Source organism: Cololabis saira, chromosome 6, assembly GCF_033807715.1.
Source record: "Cololabis saira isolate AMF1-May2022 chromosome 6, fColSai1.1, whole genome shotgun sequence".
NCBI classification, from domain to species: domain Eukaryota; kingdom Metazoa; phylum Chordata; class Actinopteri; order Beloniformes; family Belonidae; genus Cololabis; species Cololabis saira.
In genome coordinates this window covers 43,390,425-43,413,790 of record NC_084592.1, presented here as the reverse complement: position 1 = coordinate 43,413,790, position 23,366 = coordinate 43,390,425, and the positions used below count along the sequence as shown (strand labels likewise).

Below are 23,366 nucleotides of genomic sequence, written 5' to 3'. Positions count from 1 at the left end.
GGCACACTGGCCTAAATATCCGCACCAATTTTTAAAAATAAATACACTTAATTGTACTGGAAAAATCTGTAAATCACAAAGAAAGATTTTGCTTTTAATTAAATTTCCTATAAAAAAGCGAAATATAAAAATAAACATACTTTTTTCTGTTTATCTTTGTAAATGATATTAAAAGTATCTTACATAATTTGAAAAAAAACGAGAAATTTCAAGAAAAGATCCTGAAGAAATATATTTTACATAATTAGAGTGTAAGCAAAGTGCATATTTCCTTTAAAATTAACTAAACTGATATTGGATTGGATATTGGATATTGGAGAAAAAAATTGGTCAAATCCGGCCCGCCAAGCAAAATGAGTTTGACACCCCTGCTTTAGGTCCTTCATTCCGCCTCCCTCTTTACAAACTGTGGCTCCTAAATAGGTGAACTGCTCTACTTCCTCCATGTCTTGCCCATTGATTTGGATTTTCTCCTGATTTCTTGTGTGAATCCTCATAGTTTTAGTTTTTTGTGTATTGATCCTGAGTTCTATCCTGAGTACGACTTCGGACTTTCAGGTCTGGTTTCAGACGAACTCCTCGGCAGGGCTGGGGATCGATTCAAATGTCAAGAATCGATTCGATTCTGATGCTTAAGAATCAGAATCGATTATCACGCTTTGAATCGATCCGATTCGATATTGATTTGGGTTACTGTTAATAAAACAGTTTTTTGAGCTGTTGCATGAATGATATGACTGTAGTTCTGCAACATATTAATACTAGTATTATATTGAGATTAAACAGCAAGTATTGCAGCTAATGATGCTGTAAGGACCAATCAGCTCCCAGAATGCTGATAGAACTGCTTTCAGAAACATCATGGGTCAGAATTACCAAACAGATCCAGGGAGGAAACAGAGGACGAAAGAAGTCACTTTTATTTTTTCCCCATTTATAAGAATTTGTTTTTTAACATTTATGCAAATGTAACCCCAAGACAGTATATAAAGCAAAGAAATATAGACAATTTATGCAATTATAACTGAAAACTTTAATGTTTTCATACCTTTAAACATATTTAAAGGCAAAAACATGGCACTAGTTATTCTCCTGTCCAACAAAACATTCCTTTTTTGGGGATAAACAAAAAAATAACCAAAACCAAACCAAAAACGTTTTTTTTTTTTTTTTTTTTTTAAATCCATCTTTAGACATATGAATCGATTTTTAGGAATTAATATGACAAATCGATTTAAAATCGGAGAATCAATCTTTTCAACACAGGCCTACTCCTCGGCCGTGGCGAGGGGCGTTTCCGTGACCTTCCTCACCGAGGTCCAGTGCATACATGTTAATGTCACGGGGTGGTGTTGGCTCAGCGTGTCATCATCCCAGCGGTTCTTCCTCCCAAAAGTAAAATATTCTTGCATGATGCAACCCGGCGATCAGGACAAATGTTACGGAGCTGATTAACTATTGAACAGACTGGACGCAGCTCCGTCTGCATCTTCAGCCTCCGGAGGAAATCAGGCTCTATCGATCTGTTGTCCTTCCCAAAGACAACACCTCGGTTACGTGAGTGATTACTGATGATCAGAGGATTAAAGAGGGAGTCCCCTCCGTCTCTGGGCCTCGTCTCTGGTTCTGTGTGTCCGAGTTCCCAGCGAGAGCTCTGGTTTGGTTCAGCGTCCGGAGCCGGGATGATGTGATGGGGAGAGGCCGCCATCGTGTGGAGGTCGGACTGAACAACACCCCCATGCAGCTCGGCTCAGACCACACACAGAAAATTAGAATATTGTGATAAAGTTCTTTATTTTCTGTAATGCAATTTAAAAAAAAAAAAAAAAAAAAAAAAGTCATACATTCTGGATTCATTACAAATCAACTGAAATATTGCAAGCCTTTTATTATTTTAATATTGCTTACAGTTTAAGATTAGGATTCCCAGAATATTCTAATTTTTTGAGATAGGATATTTGAGTTTTCTTAAGCTGTAAGCCATGATTTATTATTAAAATAATAAAAGGCTTGAAATATTTCAGTTGATTTTTAATGAATCCAGAATGTAGGACATTTTTGCATTACAGAAAATAAAGGACTTTATCAGAATATTCTAATTTTCTGAGACAGTCCTGTAAACATAAACACCAAAAGCTTTAAATGTGCCGTTTAGAAGTGACTGAACATCAGAATCACTGGAATTAATTAATGGACTTCTCAAAGTTTCTCAAATTATTATAGTTCTTGGTCCCTGCAAAGATTAAAAGAGGAACCAAAAACTCATAAATTATAGTAGAAATGACTTTAATTTCAGTAAAGTAGGATTTTGTTCTTACTTTCAATTCAGTTTTATTTATATATCGTCTATTTCAACACCAGTTGTCTCTAGGATCTTTCCAGAGACGAGAACTTGACCCCCGAGCAATTACTTAAACATTTGCAGGTGAAAACTCCCCTTGAGAAACCTGGACCAGGACCTGGATCATAAGGGGGGGGTCTTATACTTATTTGTTTGTTTGTACTGTTTATTCCGAATATGCCAGGAAGCAAAATAATAAAGCATAGAAAACCCGAAAATAAATGACATATTCGAAAAGGAGTGAGAAGAAGCATAGCTTATTAGCTCTCACCCCTTTGTCTAAAATAAAAAAATATATATATATTATATATATATATATACATACACATATACACTGTATATACATACACACATACATATACACATACATAGTCTAGATACTGTATCCATATATACACATACACACATACCTAAACATACCTACACATACATGCACACATATACATATACACATATATATACCCACACATACACACACACACAGGCTTCTCTGCCTCTCATCGCTATGCCATATCAAATGAATGATAATAAAGAATAATCATGGATGAACTTTATCCTTCGTACCCTTTAAACAACATATTTTTGTACATTTTCTTGAACTGTTGGATGTTTGGACTTTGTTTGAGTTCCTCCCTTAGGTTGTTCCATAGCTTGACACCGGTAATAGATATACAGAAACCTTTCAAGGTTGTTCGTATGTTTAAGATTTTGAAGTTATGTTTCCCTCTTAACTGATACCCTCCCTCCCGATTCCTGAATACATTTTGGATATTTTCTGGTAATTGTCTGTTTTTTGCTTTATACATGATGATTGCTGTTTGGTAAGATATGATGTCAGTGAATTTCAGTAATTTTGATTGTATAAAAAGTGGATTTGTGTGTTCCAAGTATTTGACCTTATGAATAGTCCTTATTGCTCTTTTCTGTAGGATGGTGAGTGACTGTAATGAAGTTTTGTAATTATTTCCCCAAATCTCAGCACAGTAATGTAAATATGGCAAGACCAGTGAACAGTAAAGTGTGCGAAGTGAATTGTGATCCAGTAGTTGTTTTGCTTTGTGTATGACTGCGATGCTTTTTGAAACTTTGGACTGTACATGTTTGATGTGTGGTTTCCAACTCAGTCTGTCATCTACTGTAACCCCAAGAAATTTGTTTTCGTGCACCCTTTCAATTTCAATCCCATCTATTTCTATTATATTCTATTCTATTATAAAGGCTTATACTTTATACTTTATAGGGTTGCCACCTGTCCCTTGAAATACGGAATTGTTCCATAATTGGGAATTGGGAATTAAAAGTTGCGTTCCATATTGAACCAATACGGACACATACTGTATTATGCTATTATTTATTTATGTAATAATATACAGGTGAAGGTCGGAAAATTTGAATATATTGCAAAACTTCATTCGTGGTAAATTCAACTTAAGGTGAAACAAATGTATTATTTCCCACTACATGTAAAGTGAGATATTTCAAGCCTTTATTTGTTATAATTTGGGTGATTATGGATCACAGTTTATGAAAACCCCAAATAAAAAATAAAGGTATAACATATCTTGCTTTGCATGTAATAAGACTATGTAATATATTAGTTTCACCTTTTAAGTTTAATTATTGAAATAAGTTAACTTTTACACCATATTCTAGTTGAATTATTGAAATAAGTTAACTTTTACACCATATTCTAGTTGAATTATTGAAATAAATTAACTTTTACACCATATTCTAGTTGAATTATTGAAATAAATTAACTTTTACACCATATTCTAGTTGAATTTTTGAAATAAATTAACTTTTACACCATATTCTAGTTGAATTTTTGAAATAAATTAACTTTTACACCATATTCTAGTTGAATTATTGAAAAAAATCACGTGAATTCAAACATTTTGCTGCAAATATGTTTGATAAAGGTGATAAAGATCACAAGAAAAAAAACATGAATGGACCGAGTTGGTTCAGGCTTCATTGTGCATCGTAGAGGTCAGGTGGGGTGGGGGGGGGGCTAGAAATGCAAACAAAAACACAAGCAGCATTCCTTGTTTCTTCTCCGTCTTCTTTTACTCTGTTCTTCTTTTTCCCCCCTTTTTTTATGCTGCTGGTCGTTTGCAGGCAGGAAACAAAGGTCCAATACCGCCCCCTGGTGGTCAGCTGGGACCAGAGCTGGTAGAGGAGCCAAAAATTGTACTCAAGTAAAAGTACTGTTACTTCAGAATAATATGACTCAAGTAGAAGTAAAAAGTAGTCATCCAAATAATTACTTGAGTAAAAGTAAAAAAGTACTTGGTGAAAAAACTACTCAAGTACTGAGTAACTGTTGAGTAACGTCTGATTTATTTTTTTAACACAACCATTCAAACAGACAAAAGTACAAAATAATCATCTTCAGGCAAATTAAATCAATAAAATAATAAAATCAATTAAAATTTATAAAAAAATTGCTTAAATTAAGATAATCTTAAAGTAAATTCACGTACTTTAATAAATAATAAAATAAAAAAATAAATTAAGCACAAGTAGCACAAAATTTCAAGCCTTGAACTTTTCTTTTTTAACCAGGCAGAACTAGAACAAACATGAACTCATAGAAACTCTGTGTGTGTTTGAGTCTGTGTAAATGTGACAAAACATGCAAAAACAAACATTTTTCCCAAAGAATCACCCAGTGATGTCATGAGATTGACGCGTACGTGGATAAAAGGGATAAAAGAAAAGTAACAGCTCAACGTAGCCTAATGTAGCGGAGTAAGAGGAACAGTTTCTTCTTCACAAATCTACTCAAGTAAAAGTAAAAAGTATAGTGATTCAAAACTACTCCTAAAAGTACAACATTTCCCAAAACTTACTCAAGTAAATGTAACGGAGTAAATGTAACTCGTTACTACCCACCTCTGGCTGAACTTTTTAAATATTGAAGTTTGGGAAAAATTGTGATAAAAGAAAATACATTTTCTTCCTCAAAAACGTATATTTCATATGGTTGAGTAGAAAAAGAGATGATGCGAGCTTATACGCCAATAAACTCGGACGTGTTTATTGTATAATGTGGGATCACGAGCCGGAGCATCATCCGTTATTCTGTCGGCTCAGAGCCGCTGGAGGACGGCTGAGGCTGATTAATCGATCAGCAGACGGGAACACATTTATCTGCAGTTATTACTACAAACATCCATCAAGCTTGAACATTTTTGCGGGCCCCGAAAAGGACGTGAATGAAAAAACAGATCTTTTCTGAGATGATATTGTTCAGCGGGCCTGGGATCGTCTCCCCCCCGGAGACCTGGAGGCGGTTGCCGGGAGACGGAGGTCTGGACCACTCTGCCTCCAGCAAACCCGGATTCACTTAAGATGATGGATGGAAGAGACAGGAAGGTGATTTTGATAAGATACTGAAGCAGAACCTGAAATAAAAGCATTCGGTTTGTACGTTCAAACTATTAAAACTATTAAAACCAGCCTGTTCTCAGGCTTCTGCCGTCGTATCACCTGTGGTCATCAAGGGTTGAACGTGATGATGCTTTCACCTCCAGGTCACTTCACTACCTGCGATGATGCTGCTGCCGTGTTGACGGGGTTCATTTGCTTTGTCTTTCAGACTCCCATGATGCAGTTCTGCGGTTCAACGCTGCACCGACTGACGGCTACGAGCGCGACGTGGGGAACAAAACCAGCATACGCATCATCAACTCCCAGGTGAGCAGACGTCCGGCTCCGGGGGAATGAGGGAGTGAGTCGGCGGTAGAAATGCAGGTTTTCCAGCTGTTTCCAGGGATTAAACGCCGGTCCGGAGGAAGAACCGGTAAACCCCCATTATAAGCACCTTAATTGGATTTTGAACACCAATCATCTTGCTTGAAGAAACAACTTGTCATTCATCACAAAATGCTTGAATGCTTAAGTTTTCCATCTTCATTTTATGTTTCTATAGGTAAAGGAAAAAAATGTGCAAAAGGGAGTTTTGAATGCATTTTTATTCATCCCAATGACTCGGTTTCTTTTTCTCCGGTGTACAATTTTCAAAAATATGAAATATAACATATTTCATTAAACTAATTAGCACATATAGGGCAGTCTGCAAGTGCACAGCCTTTGCAGATATATGTCACACCTGCAGCACACAGTGCAGTCCTCCTTTTGAGGGCAGAACTGACATCTTTTACGCTGGGGAAGTTACATTTCAAGTTAAAAAAATATCGTTTAAAGGATTTTTTGTTTTTCTTTAACACAGGGCATTGTGACCCGAGGACAACAGGAGGGTTAAGCCTCAGATTTTAAAGAAATAACAGTGTTTTCACGTACAAACGTGAAATAAAAAAGTGCAACTGAAAAATATTTCCCAAAATATCTGGCTTTAGCTGAGCATCCACTAATTAAATGCACAAATACAGAAGGAGTGAAGTTATTCTGTCATTAATCAAGCTTTAAACAGGAAGCTGATGTGACATCAAAATATCTCAACAGCCATTTTTAACACACTCAGGTGGTGTTTTCCTGCAAATACATGAAAAAAAGGGAAGTACAGGACTGTCTCAGAAAATTAGAATATTGTGATAAAGTCCTTTATTTTCTGTAATGCAAAAATGTCATACATTCTGGATTCATTACAAATCAACTGAAATATTGCAAGCCTTTTATTATTTGAATATTGCTGATCATGGCTTACAGCTTAAGAAAACTCAAATATCCTATCTCAAAAAATTAGAATATTCTGGGAAACATAACTTTTCCAACATTTCCAAATTTCCAAACTAATGGGGAACTATTTTCCCATGTATTCCTATGGCGCCATTCAAAGCGGATGGGAAAATGTTGAGAAAAAAAGACAAAATTCACCTTTTTTCTGAGTCACCTATCTTTCTCATACTTACTATACGTAGAAATGTCATTCAAACTTCAAAACGGAGGAAAACTTCTCCTAAAATGTACACTTTTCAAGATATGAGCCCTCAAGCGAGGACTGGAAATCACTTTTTTGTCAAATTTAGAGTGGAGCTCTCATTTATTAGAGTGGGAGGGACAATAGGATATTTGAGTTTTCTTAAGCTGTAAGCCATGATCAGCAATATTAAAATAATAAAAGGCTTGCAATATTTCAGTTGATTTGTAATGAATCCAGAATGTATGACATTTTTGCATTACAGAAAATAAAGAACTTTATCACAATATTCAAATTTTCTGAGACAGTCCTGTATATCCAAAAAGGCTGAAAATGATGTAGGTTTACCTGAGAACTTTACCATCATCTGAGTCACAGGTTCCGGGCCCAGTCAAGACGGGTCTGTGACCCAGTTCTGGGTCCCGACCCACCAGTTGAGAATCACTGCTCTAAGGAACGTGTTTATCTCGTTTTAAACATTACGAATGCTTCAGACTTCCTCCTCTGCAGCTGCACTGATTAATTATTTAAGAGCTTCTCAGGACAGAAAGGTCCCGGTAACTCATGAGTACTGAGTCCCATCGATCGCCTCCTCCCAAAGTACCGGCCATATTTCTCCAGGTATTTCTTTAATCTTAACTCTTTAATCATAATGTCGAGCCAAAAGCCGTAAATATGTTTTATGGTGAATAAAATATTAAAGGTAATATTAAAGGTAAGCGTCTCGGTAAGAGTCTCGGTTCTGGCATCGCTCCATCGCCGCTGCGCCTCAGTCTTGACCCGGGAACATCTGAGAACATCTGGGAACAGCTGGTCAGTCGACCTCTGAGCCCTCGCCGGGTACGAGGGTTTACCGGTCCAGTCAGGCGGGCCGGCGCAAAGCCTTGAGGCCGAGCCTTGAGGCGTCTAAACACAAGTGATAAAAGTTTGAACTGGATCTGAACCAGACGGGGGAGACGGGTGGAAGGAGGCCAGAACCGGAGCATCACATTGACTATGTTTACATGCAGTCAAAATTCGGGTTATTACTAATATTCCGGTAACTGAAACATTCGGAATATTCCGTTTACATGTGTGATTAATCATTTGGGATATCTGGATCAAACCAGCGACGCGCGGAGAATGTGATGACGCAATTCCCATCATTTCTGCTTCTTCTTCCTGTATCCAAATTCAAAACAAATCCTGCTTCACGCAACTTTTCTCTCTCCTTCTTGTAAATCTTCTATCCCGGTACTTTCTACCGTCTACAAATGCAGAAATGTTCATATCCTTCATTACATTTATGAAGTGATTAGTCTCCTCCTGGTCTTGTGTTTCTCCGTGTTTATAAGAACTTCCTGGACTCAAAACACCAGGATTCCTTGTGAACAGAACATGTGCAGAAAACTAATTCCTGTTCCGTTTGATGGGGATATTCCGTTTGGCGTTTACATGACCCAATATTCAGGTTTTAAAAGGGTTATTGAGTGCATGTAAACCCAGCCTGCGCGAAGACAGTCCCTTGTGGAGCACCAGTGCTGCTCCTGCTCCTTTAATGTAACTTGTAGCGGGGTGTTTAAGATCAGACTTTATTTCCGGTCCTGGCTCGGTCCAGATCAGTCTCAGGGGGGTCACATGACTCCAGAGGCAGATCCTCTCATCTCCACGTGGACCTGAGGCGTCTTAGAGCGGATTCAGAAATAAAAACCAGTCTGGTCACATTTTAAATCAAATCTACCTTGGTTGTGTTTGATTCCTGCAGATTCTGGCGAACCCCAGACACCGGTTCAACACCAGCTCCATCTACAAGAACGTGACCCTGGTGGCCTGGGACCCGGCGCCGTACGCCGTGGACCTGCACAAGGTGGGTGTTAGTGGGGGAGGAGGAGTGTTCTGGTTTTGATTTGATTTGAAGATTTTATTTCGAACATGCATGTTAAGAAAATAATACAAAAAAAATGTGTGTTTTATAAGTAAGCTTATTGAAACTCTTATATATGTAAGAATGTATGTAGATTCAGGGGTAGGACTGGATAAGTGTTTACTTCAATCCTACTCCGTTTCGAACTTGTTGGCTTACTTATAAAACACACATAACCAAACACCCCTACTTTAATAACTATTCAATATGGTGATATAATACTCAGTTATATGTAGGGACGGGAATTGATAAGATTTTTCCGATTCCATTTTCAATTCTGCTTAACGGTTCGATTCTTTATTGATTCTCTTATCGATTCTCATTTGGAAAGAAGGAGAACAACAGGTCGATTAGCATCAACTTTGTTTTATATCTTTCAACAATATCAGATAAAATAATATTCTTCTGTAGAAATTAACTAAATACAACAAATTATTCTGTGGCAATTACACAAGAATGTCCAGTAACATGTTCAACATTTTTCTAATGGAAATTAAACATTTTTCTCCGATTTTTCAAAAAAATATCTGAGCTGAGGACTCAAAAATAAAACTCAGAAGCCAGTGAAAAAAACAATCAACTCAAGTCCAATGGAACTGTGCATTGTGCAATTCTGCTAGTAGTTAGTATTAGCAGGTTTTACAATAAGGCAAAAGGCGCTAACATCATAGGCAGTGTTAGTTTGTTAGTTACCTGCAGTATTAACAGCAGAGGACTGGCTAACGTTGTCGCTGCTGCAGGTTGAGAAGATTCACTCCGGACTCCGAACAGATCAAACACGCAACATTCATTAAAAGTTATTGCATCCTTTTTGGTAAAATGTAACCAAACTTTTGAGCATTTATGCCGCTTTGTCTCCATGTTTTCCTGCTGGACGCGTCATTCGCGCCCACTGGAATCGATAAGGGAACCGTTTGCAAAAAAGTCAAACGATTCCAGGGAATTGAAACACTGGGAACCAGTTTTCAACAAGAACTCGTTTTCGATTCCCAACCCTAGTTATTTGTATATATAAATCTAGTCAAAAACAAAACAAATCAAAGCAAACAAAAAGAAAACGAAACAAACGCCCAGCATTTAGTTGTGCTACTATGTATGTACGTAATAATAGAAGTAATTATAATGCATAGTATTACATTATCATTACTTTACTATAATACTACAATATAACAGAGAACAATAGACAGCAATGGTATAACAATATACTTGAATAACTATATAAGATTAGATATGATATATATACACTGGTTCATATATTTACCTCCAATTATATACATAAACATTACTATAAATCTATATATCGACATATCTACATATAAATATAAATCAATGTATATTAGTATGTGTGTTCTGTGACACCGATGTGGGAAAACCTCACGGTTGGGCAGGAAAAGCAGCGCAGGAATGTGGGAGCACGTTGCCGTGGCAACCTCTCGCCTCCCTCCTCCCGCTCTCATCTGCCTCCCCGTCTTCCCTCCACCTGACTTCCACGTCTCCTTGAGAATCCTTTTTGTCTGAAGGATTTAAATGACGTGTCTGTTCCTGACGACTCGCGTCTCCCTCTGACGGGGTGATAATCGCGCCACCCGTCGTCCCGCGTGACCTCCGCCCCCGTCACACGACACCACGTCAGATGATCCAACGCTGCTTGATTAAACTGGACGGAGTGACTTTTACCTGCAGACCTGCCGCTGGTCGTCCTCCAGCGCCGCAGGCGTGAAAACTGCACTTTATTGCTGTTAAAGAATTTGTCAGGCCGAGACTCAAAGCAGGACTCAGATGCAGAGATATTAGATAACAAAAGGCTTTTATTGAATTCACCGGAGACCTCGGGCCGAGTGACAAACAAAACGCTATAAACAAAACTAGACACTATTCTCTGACTATAAAAGAAACAAATAAACACAGAACGCTCAGTATGGAGGAAAAACCTGCATATATAAAACAATTAGGCTTCAAACACAAATCACTCTTAAAGGGGACCTATTATGAAAAACATGTTTTTTCCTGCTTTAACATATATAAAGTGGTCTCCCCTCAGCCTGACAACTCAGAGAAGGAGGAAAGCAACCAAATTCTGCAGTGTCGGGGCCAGGGAGAGGAGTCTTGACGGACAAACCTCTCCCCCGCCTGACCGGGCCGTTACCCTGCCCCCCTCACTCCCACACTGCAGGATCCGGTGTTGTGCATTCAGACAGAGGATGCTGCACCATGTACAAAAGAGAAAAAAGAGAAGAAAAGGGGGGGCCAGCACAAGAAACTACAGGAGCGACTCTAACACACTAGAGTTTACACTACCTAGAGGTTTACCAACACCAGCTAGAGGTTTACTAAACACTAACTATAGGCTTTACTAAACAGAAAGGTTTTAAGTTTAGTTTTAAAGGTGGAGGTGGTGTCAGCCTCCTTAACCCAGATTGGAAGTTGGTTCCATAGTAGTGGTGCCTGATAGCAGAACGCCTGCCCTCCGAATCTACATTTAGATACTCTAGGAACTACGAGTAAACCTGCACCCTGAGAACGGAGAGCTCTGCCAGGAACATAAGGCACTATCAGGTCTTGCAAATAATGCGGAGCTAAGCCGTTTTGGGCTTCCAGTCTGATCCAGTCTGATGTGGCTTCTACGAGCCATTCAGATTCTGCTCCCCTCGTTACGTAACCAAAATGCAAACCACGCCCACAACTATAAAACCGTGTAACTGCATGCGAGCGTCCGACTATCGCGTCGCACTGCGTGACATCGGACGCTCTCTGTCCATCTCCCTCCAGCAGCTGAACTTTATTGAGGTTTTTCTAGTGAAATGAGGAGGAATCATAGAGATAACTTCTCATTTCAACTAACTGGATCAGCCGTTCCTCATCCGTGACTGTTTCCTACAGCCCTTTCAACCGGCTTTCAACGCGAGCAACAGGAACTAAATAGAAGCAGGTTGTCCGACAAATGTTCAGCTCAAAACGGCGCGCCGTGTCGCTGCGCGTCGCTGCGGCCAGTTAGGACAGTCCAATAGAAAATAAGGTAAATGGAATTGATTTTGTCGCTGACGCTCGCTCGCATCGCATGCAGTTAGGACACGTGTAAATAACTTCGCGGGGGGGGCTTCCGCCATTTTTTCGTAGCGGTGTATCGCGTCATTCAAGCAGCCAATCAGCACAGAGCCTCATTATCATAGCCCCGCCCACTCAGAATCCTGCATGGATAATGAGGTTAGAGAATGGGAAGATAAAGACATGGATCAGAGGCTGAATTTCTAATTTATTTAGCAAAAACAATCAAAAGCTTGTTTTTAAGACATTCAAGGCCTTTTTAAAATAGGTATTAGATGCCAAAATAGGTCCCCTTTAAACAGGAAAAAACCAAGAACTATGAAAGAAATCACTCTTTAACAAGGAATAAACAAAGCGCTATGAATCTTGCTATGGTAGAAAATTTACAAACAAAAAATAACTCTCGAACAAGGAACATAGAGTTTACTATGGTGATTACTAGGCTGTGGACCAAGACTCTGGTGCAGGACGAAGACACTCTGGCACAAGACAAGGGGAACACAGACTATTTAAACCAGGGGTGTCAAATGTGCGGCCCGCGGGCCGCATGCCGCCCGAGAGAGATTTTCATGCGGCCCGCGAGAAGTTTCCAACGCAAAAAACTGAAATGTTAATTTACTAAAAAGGAAGGCATAAATAATTGCCATGAATCGCAGCATATCCGATAATATATTTCTTCTACAAATCAATCGTTATTCCACAAAGAGAGCAGTTTGACATTTTTTTAGTTTTCTAGAATGCATTTGCCGATTTTATTTCTTTGTAGACGGTCGTTTATTTTTATTAACTGACTACTATTACATATTTTCGCAGGAAAAATATCGCTGCTAAAAAAGATGATAGAAGATATTTATTCGGAGAATTTCAGTTTTGAATACGAGGATAGTGACAAAGTAAAACAGTTAAAAAAGAAGTGCTGACTTTTTCGGCACACTGGCGTAAATATCCGCGCCAATTTTTAAAAATAAATACACTTAATTGTACTGGAAAAATCTCTAAATCACAAAGAAACACTCTCGGATGTAATAAGAAAGATTTTGCTTTTAATTAAATTTCCTATAAAAAAAGCGAAATATAAAAAAACATACTTGTTTCTGTTTATCTTTGTAAAATGATACAAAGTATCTTACATAATTTGAAAAACCCCCCCGAGAAATTTCAAGAAAAGATCCTGAAGAAATATATTTTACATAATTAGAGTGTAAACAAAGTGCATATTTCCTTTAAAATTAACTAAACTGATATTGGATTAGATAATCAGAATCAGAAATCAGAATCAGAAAAAGCTTTATTGCCAGGTCAGACATAAATCAGACGAGAGAACTTGACTCCGGTTTACACCGATGGCACCATTAATACGGACGCCATTTTTAGAGGAAAGATGACACTGGGGTGGGGGGGAGGAGGGAAAAAAAGGCATCTTCACACTGTGTATTAATACCTAGTGTCAAGGTGCAAAAAGACACCTCAGCACAGAAAAGCAACAAACACACAACAATACAACATCACAAGCTTATGGGTATACGATATGGGCAGGTCGGGGGGGGGGGGGGGTCCCGGCACAGGTCCTCCAAGTGAGGGCGGCGGCCATTGCCAGCTGGCGCTCCAACCCGGAGACTGTGTCAGGAGGGGCTGCTGATAATAGGGGGGTGCCAGGAAGGCGTTGAATATGGGGAGAGGGGGGTGTGTCAGTGTGTGTGTGAGAAACTGTGATGCGATAAGTCCGAGAACCTTCGCCCAGAGCGCAGTCAAACGTCCTTGATGTTATCAGGCAGCGGTACAGTTCTGGGAGGGAAATTCGCAGGTGTGGGAGAGGGGAGGGTTGAGTTGGGTGCAGAGCGTCATGTTTACATTCCTCCAGGGAGATTGTGACGAAGAGGCCTGCCAAGCCGCTCCGTCAAGGCCAAATCAAATCAACTATTTGCAGGCAGCTCAGTAATTTTCCGTCTGCCTTTCAGTCTTCTGGTTCTTCAATAAAACTCCGATCAGACGAATTTGTGATCAATCCCCGCCAAGCCGGGTGCCCAGCTTCTCCAAGGTGTTCTCCATCTTGTTAAAGAGCTCAAAGACCCCTGCTAGCCTACGATTCTGTTCAAGAATCGCATCCAGCTTGCGGCCCTGCTCACCCAACGTTACAGTCTGAGTGCGGAGCCCCGTGCTCAATCCTTCAGCAGCTTCAGGCAGCTCAGAAAGAGCCAGAACGGCTCCCGCAGACTTACGCGATTGTCGATAGGCCAGGAAGATCCCCACTCCAATTAGAAGAAATCCTGCTATCGTAAATCCAATTATGAAGGCGTCTTCAATATCCTCGACAGATAAAATTTTGAGACACATCGGCCGCCAGTTCTTGTACGCGTCCATCGTGTAACCAGCAAAAAATGTTCCGTCGGGGCAGGAGGGCTCCCTAACCCCCTGGCTTCTGGTTGCAAAAATTTGGTCAATGGTGCTGAGGGACCAGTTAATCAATTCCATTCCAATAGTAACAATAGTAAAAAGAAAATAATTAGAGAAAAAAAATTTCCGCACCGTTTTTGTTATTTTGAGCGTACAAGAAAAAAATTGGTCAAATCCGGCTAGCCAATCAAAATGAGTTTGACACCCTTGATTTAAACCAATGGAGGGAAATAGGTGACAGGTGGAAACACATGAGGAAGGGCAAGTGACCTGAAACGAGAGGAGAATTACTTTTCAAAATAAAACAGGAAATGACAGGACAAAACAAACCCAAGACAACCTCACCACGGTGTGAAAGAATTTTATTTTGAGTATTTAATCACATCTTTGTTCGTCTTTCCCTCTGGGATCAATAAAAACGCTGGGGAACGCTGACCTGTGCTCGAGTCGTCCCTTCCGGCGCTGCGGCGATCGATCCGGTGTTGTGTCTGCAGTTCCATCCGTGCGCGGTGCCGTGATCACGTCTCCATCGCGAGGGATTTCTGTCTAATTTAAAAGGATTAAACCTCATTTTCCATTCAGCTCGGATGTCATTGATCCTCCAATTAAAGTTGTGTTTATTTAATCAGAACCTGCAAACTGCTGACGCTGGACGTTGGTGTTGAATTAGAGGAACGATTCATTAAAACAACGTTAGCAGATGGTGATGGGAAGTAGAACGGGCGGATCTGAATCAATCAGACCTGATTACGTCTCCGTTAAACGGCTTCATCCACCGCGCAGATCTGCTCCCGGAGTCTTCAGTCACGGAGACGTTTACGTGCTCAGAGAGTGAGAGACGGTTCTGTCAGGTCTTTGCAGTTCATCATGTACCGTCATGTACTTTAAACAGAAAATGTCAGGGTTTTTTTTTCCTTCTTTAATTTAATTTACACTAACTTTTACACATGTGGACACATTTGTTGGTGCCTTTGAAATATCTTGAAACTGACATAAAATAAGTAAAAAGTCATTTTCTGAAAACTAACTGATTTGAATTCTGCTTCGAAAGAATCATTAAAAAAATACCCATTTCTCTAATCTCTTAATTAATGCAAAGTTTAGAAAACTTTTTCTGTAAAAGAACAAATCTAACCCACGTGGAGTTGCTGCACCAACGGGACGCGTCCTCCCATCTGTCTCGTCACCGCTCCATTAATGCGGTGTGACGTCATCTCGCGGTAAAAACCATAAATTCCCGTTGATGACGTTTTTGTGTAAAGCTGATTGATGGTGCTGCGTTAAATCGACTCACAACATACGTGAAGGAAGGAAGGAAGGAAGGAAGGAAGGAAGGAAGGAAGGAAGGAAGGAAGGAAGGAAGGAAGGAAGGAAGGAAGGAAGGAAGGAAGGAAGGAAGGAAGGAAGGAAGGAAGGAAGGAAGGAAGGAAGGAAGGAAGGAAGGAAGGAAGGAAAAGAACAGACACACAGGATGTATGCAGCCTTGTATCGTCTGGTGTAATGTTAAAATATAATAAAGAAACGTCTCGTTGGAACACTGTTCTTTTGAAGATGGTTTCTTGTTTTATATCGTTTTGTGCTTTGCATCGTTTCTATATTTGCAGCGTTTGATGATGCTGCATTTGTCTTTGTTTTTTGCAGCACGTTTTTTCATTTGCTCCACGTTCCTCTTTTTGTACCTCGTTTTGAGTTTGTGAATTTGAATCGTTTCTGTACTTGAAGCCGTTTTCCTTAACTGAGACGCATTAGGCCGTTGCAGTGCGTTTGGCCCTTGTCGGCCACTGTAGTAAACGGATCTCTAACCCCGGTTCTTCTCGGCTGCAGTGGTACACCAGCCCGGACTACAACCTGTTCGGCCCGTACGTGCAGCACCGGAAACTCCACCCCGACCAGCCCTTCTACATCCTCCACCCCGGCTACGTGTGGCGTCTGTGGGACGTGATCCAGGCCAACACCCAGGAGAACATCCAGCCCAACCCGCCCTCGTCCGGGTTCATAGGTGAGTTCATGCACGTGGGTCCACGTCTCCGCTCCGTCCTCCGTTTACGCAGCCTCCCGACAGAACCTTATTCCTATACTTGTAGTTATTTTCTGCTGATAAACCCGTTAAAGTGTTTCTGTGTTTTACATCCATCCATTTTGTAATTATTAATCATAAAACATGGTGTAGAAGTCAGCCGGAGCTTTATTATTATTTATTATTCTATAAAACTGGCTGCAACAGATGTTCAAGTGTCTGTTTAAATGGAGGTTCTATGCCGGCCTCGAGGCCCAAATCATGCCTTTTCTTTCAATTATCATAAATTGTTATTATTATAATAATAATAAGAATAATATTATCATAAATGATTTTTTTTCACAAATATTCATAAATCCATTGAATCCCCTCTACGTCATCTCCGCCCCCTCGCTTCATCCCTTCTACTCGACTCCTTCTGAGGACGGGCCGACCGCTTCCTCTTATGACTTCTCTTTTGTTTGCGATGAAAACATTTAGGGCTGCAGCTATTGAATATTTTAGTAATCGAGTATTCTACTGAAAATTCCATCGATTATTCGAGTAATCAGATAAAACATATTTTTGTTTAGTTAAAGAGCAATTATAAATATACATAAGATGTTAGATGTTAATTGACATCACTAAGACTAAATTATATAATACAGTAGGTTCATGGCTGTGCATTTAAAAACCCTGAACTTACACCAGTCGACCAAATTAACTGCCTTCACTCAAAAAACTAAGGATCTTACCAAGAAATGTTCTTATTTCTAACCTAAAAATGCCATTACACCTGACCTTCTTTTCACCCTTCCTTTTATCCCATCCGCCTTTCCTTCTTTTCTCTCTTCCTTCCTTCCTTCCTTCCTTCCTTCCTTCCTTCCTTCCTTCCTTCCTTCCTTCCTTCCTTCCTTCCTTCCTTCCTTCCTTCCTTCCTTCCTTCTTTTCTCTCTTCCTTCCTTCCTTCCTTCCTTCTTCCCTCCCTTCCTTCTTTTCTCCCTTCCTTCCTTCCTTCCTTCTTTTCTCCCTTCCTTCCTTCCTTCTTTTCTCCCTTCCTTCCTTCCTTCCTTCTTTTCTCCCTTCCTTCTTTCCTTCTTTTCTCCCTTCCTTCTTTTCTCCCTTCCTTCCTTCTTTTCTCTCTTCCTTCCTTCCTTCCTTCCTTCCTTCCTTCCTTCTTTTCTCCCTTCCTTCCTTCCTTCCTTCCTTCCTTCCTTCCTTCCTTCCTTCCTTCCTTCCTTCCTTCTTTTCTCCCTTCCTTCTTTCCTTCTTTTCTTTCTTCCTTCCTTCCTTCCTTCCTTCCTTCCTTCTTTTCTCTCTTCCTTCCTTCCTTCCTTCCTTCCTTCTTTTCTCCCTTCCTTCTTTTCTCCCTTCCTTCCTTCCTTCCTTCCTTCCTTCTTTTCTCTCTTCCTTCCTTCCTTCCTTCTTTTTTCCCTTCCTTCCTTCCTTCCTTCTTTTCTCCCTTCCTTCCTTCCTTCCTTCCTTCCTTCCTTCCTTCCTTCCTTCTTTTCTCCCTTCCTTCCTTCCTTCTTTTCTCCCTTCCTTCCTTCCTTCTTTTCTCCCTTCCTTCTTTCCTTCTTTTCTCCCTTCCTTCTTTTCTCCCTTCCTTCCTTCCTTCTTTTCTTCCTTCCTTCCTTCCTTCCTTCCTTCCTTCGTTCCTTCCTTCTTTTCTCCCTTCCTTCCTTCCTTCCTTCCTTCTTTTCTCCCTTCCTTCTTTCCTTCCTTTGTCCCTTCCTTCCTTCCTTCCTTCCTTCTTTTCTCCCTTCCTTCCTTCCTTCCTTCCTTCCTTCCTTCCTTCCTTCCTTCCTTCCTTCCTTCCTTCCTTCCTTCTTTTCTCCCTTCCTTCCTTCCATCTTTTCTCCCTTCCTTCTTTCCTTCTTTTCTTTCTTCCTCCCTTCCTTCTTTTCTCCCTTCCTTCTTTTCTCCCTTCCTTCCTTCCTTCCTTCCTTCCTTCCTTCCTTCCTTCCTTCCTTCCTTCCTTCCTTCCTTCCTTCCTTCCTTCCTCCCCTTCCTCCTTCCTTGACCCAAAAGCCCAAGGGTTAAAACGACTCAAAACAATGAAATAAACAGAGTAATGAGTAATGAGAGGCTTCTTGGCAGGATTTGGTTTCAGGCGTCATTTCTCTGGAGAAACGGCTCCGTCTCGTCCGTATCTGCAAACATCACGCCGCCATCTCTCGTTGGTCTTAGTAGGTACTTTATTGTGAAACTTTGCAACTTTCTTTCCATGTCAGTCCAGGACGTGTCTTTTCGTACCAACACATGTGAAAGTTATTGTGACTCTTAGTCGTTACAGATGACTTCATGTATAAAAAAAACGCATGCAAAGAAAGAAAACAAGTCATTTCAGAGACGGAAGAACCTCGACGGACATTTAAATGAACACCAGCAGACCAGGATCGTAAATGTTCAAATACATACAAAGGTGCAAGTTCGGACCACGTCCTCATGTGGAAACGTTTTTTTTTTTTTACTCTGTAACATTTACAAAGCACGACAACAGCTGGAGGAAAGGCAAAAAGATGTTTAAAGGTCACATATTCTGCAGTTTTTGATCTTAATGAAACTGTTGTACTTGGACTCTGAAACTCTGAGACTCCGATGGATCTGCAGACTGTATCTGAAGAACTGTGAACGGACTTGTGTGCCGGCCGATTCGCGCTTGATTCAGTCGCAGTTAGCCACTTTAGCTTAGCTGACTTAGCTATGATGCTAATTCATTTTACGTTCATTCCGATCAAATCCGTCCGAACGTCAGCTCTGTTTGCAGCAGGACCTCCCGTTTCCAATGTTTTCATGGTTACATCGGAAATGGCGCTCTGTTAGCACAAGCTGCCGCTACTAGCGAAGCTCCGACCCGGCCAGACCCGTTGTTCTGTTAATAAAACTGACCAAAACATGTTCTTGTTTGGTCTTTTAGGTCTTTACGTACAGCTCTGAACTCAAAGCCGCCCTAACATCGTGTCCTACCTGCACGCGAGTGTCCGACTATCGCGTCGCACTGCGTGGCATCGGACGCTCTCTGTCCACACTGAACGCGTTATGGGCCCCCACGTTATTTTGATTGACAGATGAAACTCGCTTTTTAAAAGGCTGATTTATGGTTCCGCGTTACACCAACGCAGACCCTACGCCGTAGGGTACGCGGCGACGCACCGAACGGTGCACGTAGGCTACGCCGTCGATTTTATGCGGAACCATAAATCAGCCTTTATTCACCGCACTACCCACCCGTGCGCTCCTGAAAGAAACTCCTAAAATAACTCCTAAAAGAGTAAAGAGACAAGTAAAAGATGGGTGAGTACTTGTAATCTTCCTACATTTGTACTTTCTAAACAGAAAACAAGCTTGGTATTGTGATATTTAAATGTTCTTCTATTTTCTTCCTGTCACTCGCGTTGAAAGCCAGTTGAAAACGCTGTAGGAAACAGTCATGATGAGGAACGGCTGATCCAGTTAGTTGAAATGAGAAGTTATCTCTATGATTCCTCCTCATTTCACTACAAAAACCTCAATAAAGTTTATTGAGGTTTTTGTATTGAAATGACTGTTTCCTACAGCGCTTTCAACGCGAGCGACAGGAAGAAAATAGAAGCAGGGCGTCCGACAAATGTTCAGCTCAAAACGGCGCGCTGCGTCGCGCTGCGTCGCGCTGCGTCGCGCTGCGTCGCGCTGCGTCGCTCGCAGCCAGTTAGGACAGTCCAATAGAAAATAAAGCAATGGAATTGATTTTGTTTTTGTCGCTGACGCTCGCTCGCGTTGCATGCAGTTAGGACACGGTGTAAGAGCTGAGCACCAATAGTAACGGCTTCCAGCCATTGGCTGTGAGAGCCGCCAATCAAAAGTCCACGCCCCTTAATTTTGCTTAAATGTGTAATTTTACCTGCTACGAGGGAAAAAAATCTAATCTGGACATTTTGACCTGGAGGTTGGTAAAAGGCTAACTGCTGAAGCCTAACCGCCCCCTCTGCTCCTCGCCCCCTCTGCTGTTAATGATTACCTTCATACAGCGGTCGGACATGGTACTTCCAGTCACGTTGCCACGGTGACGAAAACAGTTAGAGCTCGTTTCTATTTGAACTAAATCGTAGCTGGAGGGGGCGTGTCTAAAGGATCCCCAAGTACGATTATTGACCTCGTGGAATAAAAGCTTGAAAGCCATGAGCTGAGCATCTTACAGTCTGAGTTGATTGGTGAGCCTTTGAATGTCAGAAAAAAAGCACAATATGGGACCTTTTTGAGTTTAACTGAAGCGTCAATCCATTAAACTTCTGATCAAAGCACAAATATATGATCTGGCAGCTTCACGGTGGCACAGCGACAAGAAAGACAACAAAATGAGCCTGGAGGTTTGAGTTTCGGAGCAAAGAGGGAAGAAGAACTTGAGCTGAGGTGAGCAGAAATAAAAGCTGAGTCATGTTTCCTGAACGAGGAGAGACGGCGTGACCTCCAGAGGTGGAGGGAGAACAACACGTTTCAATATCTGCTATCGACGAACAATAAACACTGCGACAGAAGCAGGTTTTTTTAGACGCAGTATTTCATAAAGAGCGAAAGTGAAGCCACCGCGGGCGCCGGGCTTATGAAGTTTATTAGAAACCGAGAACACGCCGGAGCTGCAAACACGCCGGAGCTCAGCGAAGGTTACGATGGAGCAGCTTTGATCCGGCGTCTGTTTACTTTGGAGGCTGCACTTCTGTCAGCCGAACACCCAACAACTCCTCGTTCCAGTCTTCCAGAGCAAAATAAGAGGAAAAAAAAGGATTTTCCTCGAAAGCAAACGGATCATTTCAACCATAAACTGTTTTGACGAAGCAACAGTTGAACATGTGGATTTATGGGAAGCAGAAAGCTGCACAACTGCACAGGGAAGCGATCGTGAGCCTGATAAACGATAGTTTTTCTGATCGTCCTCCCCACTTCCCCGTCCGGGCTTCATTTCCTCCTGGGTCGTCTTCTCACTTGGTTCCTGGCTTCACCGTAGTCTCGTCTAGGCCTGGGCGATAAACCGAAAATTTACCGAAATTCACTGCGATGACCAACGTCAATTTTCCCATGTCGGTAAATTTGGTGTTTTGATAAAAAGAAAATGAAGGTATTTTGGTCTGTTTGGAACGTGTGCTGATAGGCTAGTTTCATTCCCCTTTAAGGGCGTGTCTGTAATCACGTGACTCCACCCAGTCAGTCTGAACGAGAAGGGAAACCCAAGAAAATGGCTGATGGTTCAAACGGAGAAGCGGCTGAAGAAAATAACAGAGCTCTAAAGTTTCACGCCTTTCGACAACTTCACACACTCTCGTGCCACACGTGGCATTTCTCACGCTGAGAAATTAAGGCCCTGTCCCAATCCCCCACTACCCCTACTTTTCATCACTACCCCTAAAATTTGCGCGTTCCCGTGAGGGTAGTGGTGTCCCAATTCCTCTTTTCACCTAGGGGGAGTGCGGAAAACGAGGGTAGTGTGTATGAATCTGGCCCTTCACAGCTAGGGATTTCGGATGCACCCATAGAAAAAAAAACAACATGGCTGACATTTCTTATTTTTTTAGTGAATAAAATCAATATTTTGAGTTAATTTCTGCATAAAAATGCGTTTTGATTACATTTCTAGCAAGAAATATATATTTTACTTTCATAATATTCACTCAGTGAATGTACATAATCACTCGTTTTCCCGTTGTTGCGAAGTCTTTTTCGAACCTCGTCAGAATAAAGGCTGATTTATGGTTCTGCGTTACACCAACGCAGAGCCTACGCCGTAGGTTACGCGGCGACGCGCGCCGTACGCCGTAGGCTCTGCGTCGATTTAATGTGGACCCATAAATCAGTTCCCAAGCCGGCAGGCAGTTTTCATTCTGAAATTTTCGGAAAAAATTTCTTAACAGGCGTAGCTACAACTGTTAGATTTCATCTATTAAACCAACATTTATCTTCCAAAATTATTTATTTCAGCCAGCGGTAATTCTCCACAGAGCTGCTGCTGCGCCCCGGGCCGGCGGCTCTTCTCCGAAAACATTGGATCAAATTTCTTAACAGGCGTTATTTGGATAAACTGAGCCCAGGTTGGGGATCTTAACGGTTACTTTTACGCCTGAAAAAATATTAAAACTTAATAAAGTGGCATATTAACAGCACTACAGTTGAAATTAAAACAGCTTTTAGCTCTGGGCTTCCTGATATGGTGTGACGTTTGTGCAAACGTAACTACGCAGTCGCTTACGTACCCGAACGTAAACCACGCAGTGACGTAGCACGTAAAATTTAGGGGTAGTGCTGAAAGTAGGAGTAGTGGGACAGGCCCCTGGGAAGATTTCAAGTGCCCTAAAATCTGTGGCTTCTTTTTTTAGGGCTAGTGGTAGAAAGTAGGGGGTGTATTGGGATTGGGCCTAACTGCACCGCACAGTAACTCCAGTAACTCTGTCTCGAACCAACCAGCCAATCAGAAAATAGACATTTGTTGTTGTTGGGTAAAGTCTGAGTTTCAGCTTCAAGCGCTTCATTAAAGGAGCTGTATATAAGAGCAATAACAAAACGAATCATAAAATGACCCCGATATGTCGACAGACATTTAAAAATCATGTTCATTTCAAATACTTATGTCACTGACAACAGCATTCAAGCCAGGATATTCCAGTTTAAAAAGAGGAGTTGCAGCCCTCAACTGATGTTTATGTTGTCATTTTTTGTTTTGGCCTGAAGCTCCACCCTCCACCTATCTCCCAATCACCAAGTCAGTATTGTTTCTGAAGCTCCACCCTCCACCTATCTCCCAATCACCAAGTCAGTATTGTTTCTGAAGCTCCAC

At 41.1% G+C, this 23,366-nt stretch overlaps 1 protein-coding gene across 1 annotated transcript in view; it reads left to right on the top strand.

Annotated features, from left to right (window-relative positions):
- The window catches only part of st6gal2a (ST6 beta-galactosamide alpha-2,6-sialyltranferase 2a), a 95,815-nt gene that overhangs the window by 65,966 nt on the left and 6,483 nt on the right, over nt 1–23,366 (top strand). The window contains exons 4-6 of the mRNA XM_061724626.1: nt 5,943–6,040; nt 8,968–9,069; nt 16,390–16,564. Of these exons, the coding sequence (XP_061580610.1) occupies nt 5,943–6,040; nt 8,968–9,069; nt 16,390–16,564 (375 nt within the window). The remainder of the gene's footprint in view (nt 1–5,942; nt 6,041–8,967; nt 9,070–16,389; nt 16,565–23,366) is intronic.